At 59.5% G+C, this 200-nt stretch overlaps 1 protein-coding gene across 1 annotated transcript in view; it reads right to left on the bottom strand.

The window, feature by feature from the left end:
* LOC119585408 (homeobox protein DLX-1-like) overlaps positions 1-200 on the bottom strand; it is a gene marked incomplete in the record, with an annotated part of 8,799 nt that overhangs the window by 3,299 nt on the left and 5,300 nt on the right. The window contains 1 exon segment of the mRNA XM_037934070.1: positions 18-195. Within this exon segment, the coding sequence (XP_037789998.1) occupies positions 18-195 (178 nt within the window).

The following is a 200-nucleotide window of genomic DNA, read 5'->3' as shown; positions in this document are numbered from 1 at the left end:
GAACATCACCCAATCACCTTGATCGTCGACTCGGGCAGATTCAGCTCCTGCGCCAGCTCGCACCTTCTCGGCCGACTCACGTAGTTCTCCTTGTAAAACTCCTTCTCGAGGCGGGCGATCTGTTCCCTCGTGAAGGCAGTCCTGTAGCGGCGAATTTCCGCTGCGTTTTGGCTGTTGGGTGTCCCGCCGCCTGGGCTCGA

Source organism: Penaeus monodon, chromosome 19, assembly GCF_015228065.2.
Source record: "Penaeus monodon isolate SGIC_2016 chromosome 19, NSTDA_Pmon_1, whole genome shotgun sequence".
In the NCBI taxonomy this organism is placed as follows: Eukaryota; Metazoa; Arthropoda; class Malacostraca; order Decapoda; family Penaeidae; genus Penaeus; species Penaeus monodon.
The sequence above is the reverse complement of the archived record's forward strand: the minus strand, read 5'-3'. Positions and strand labels throughout refer to the sequence as shown.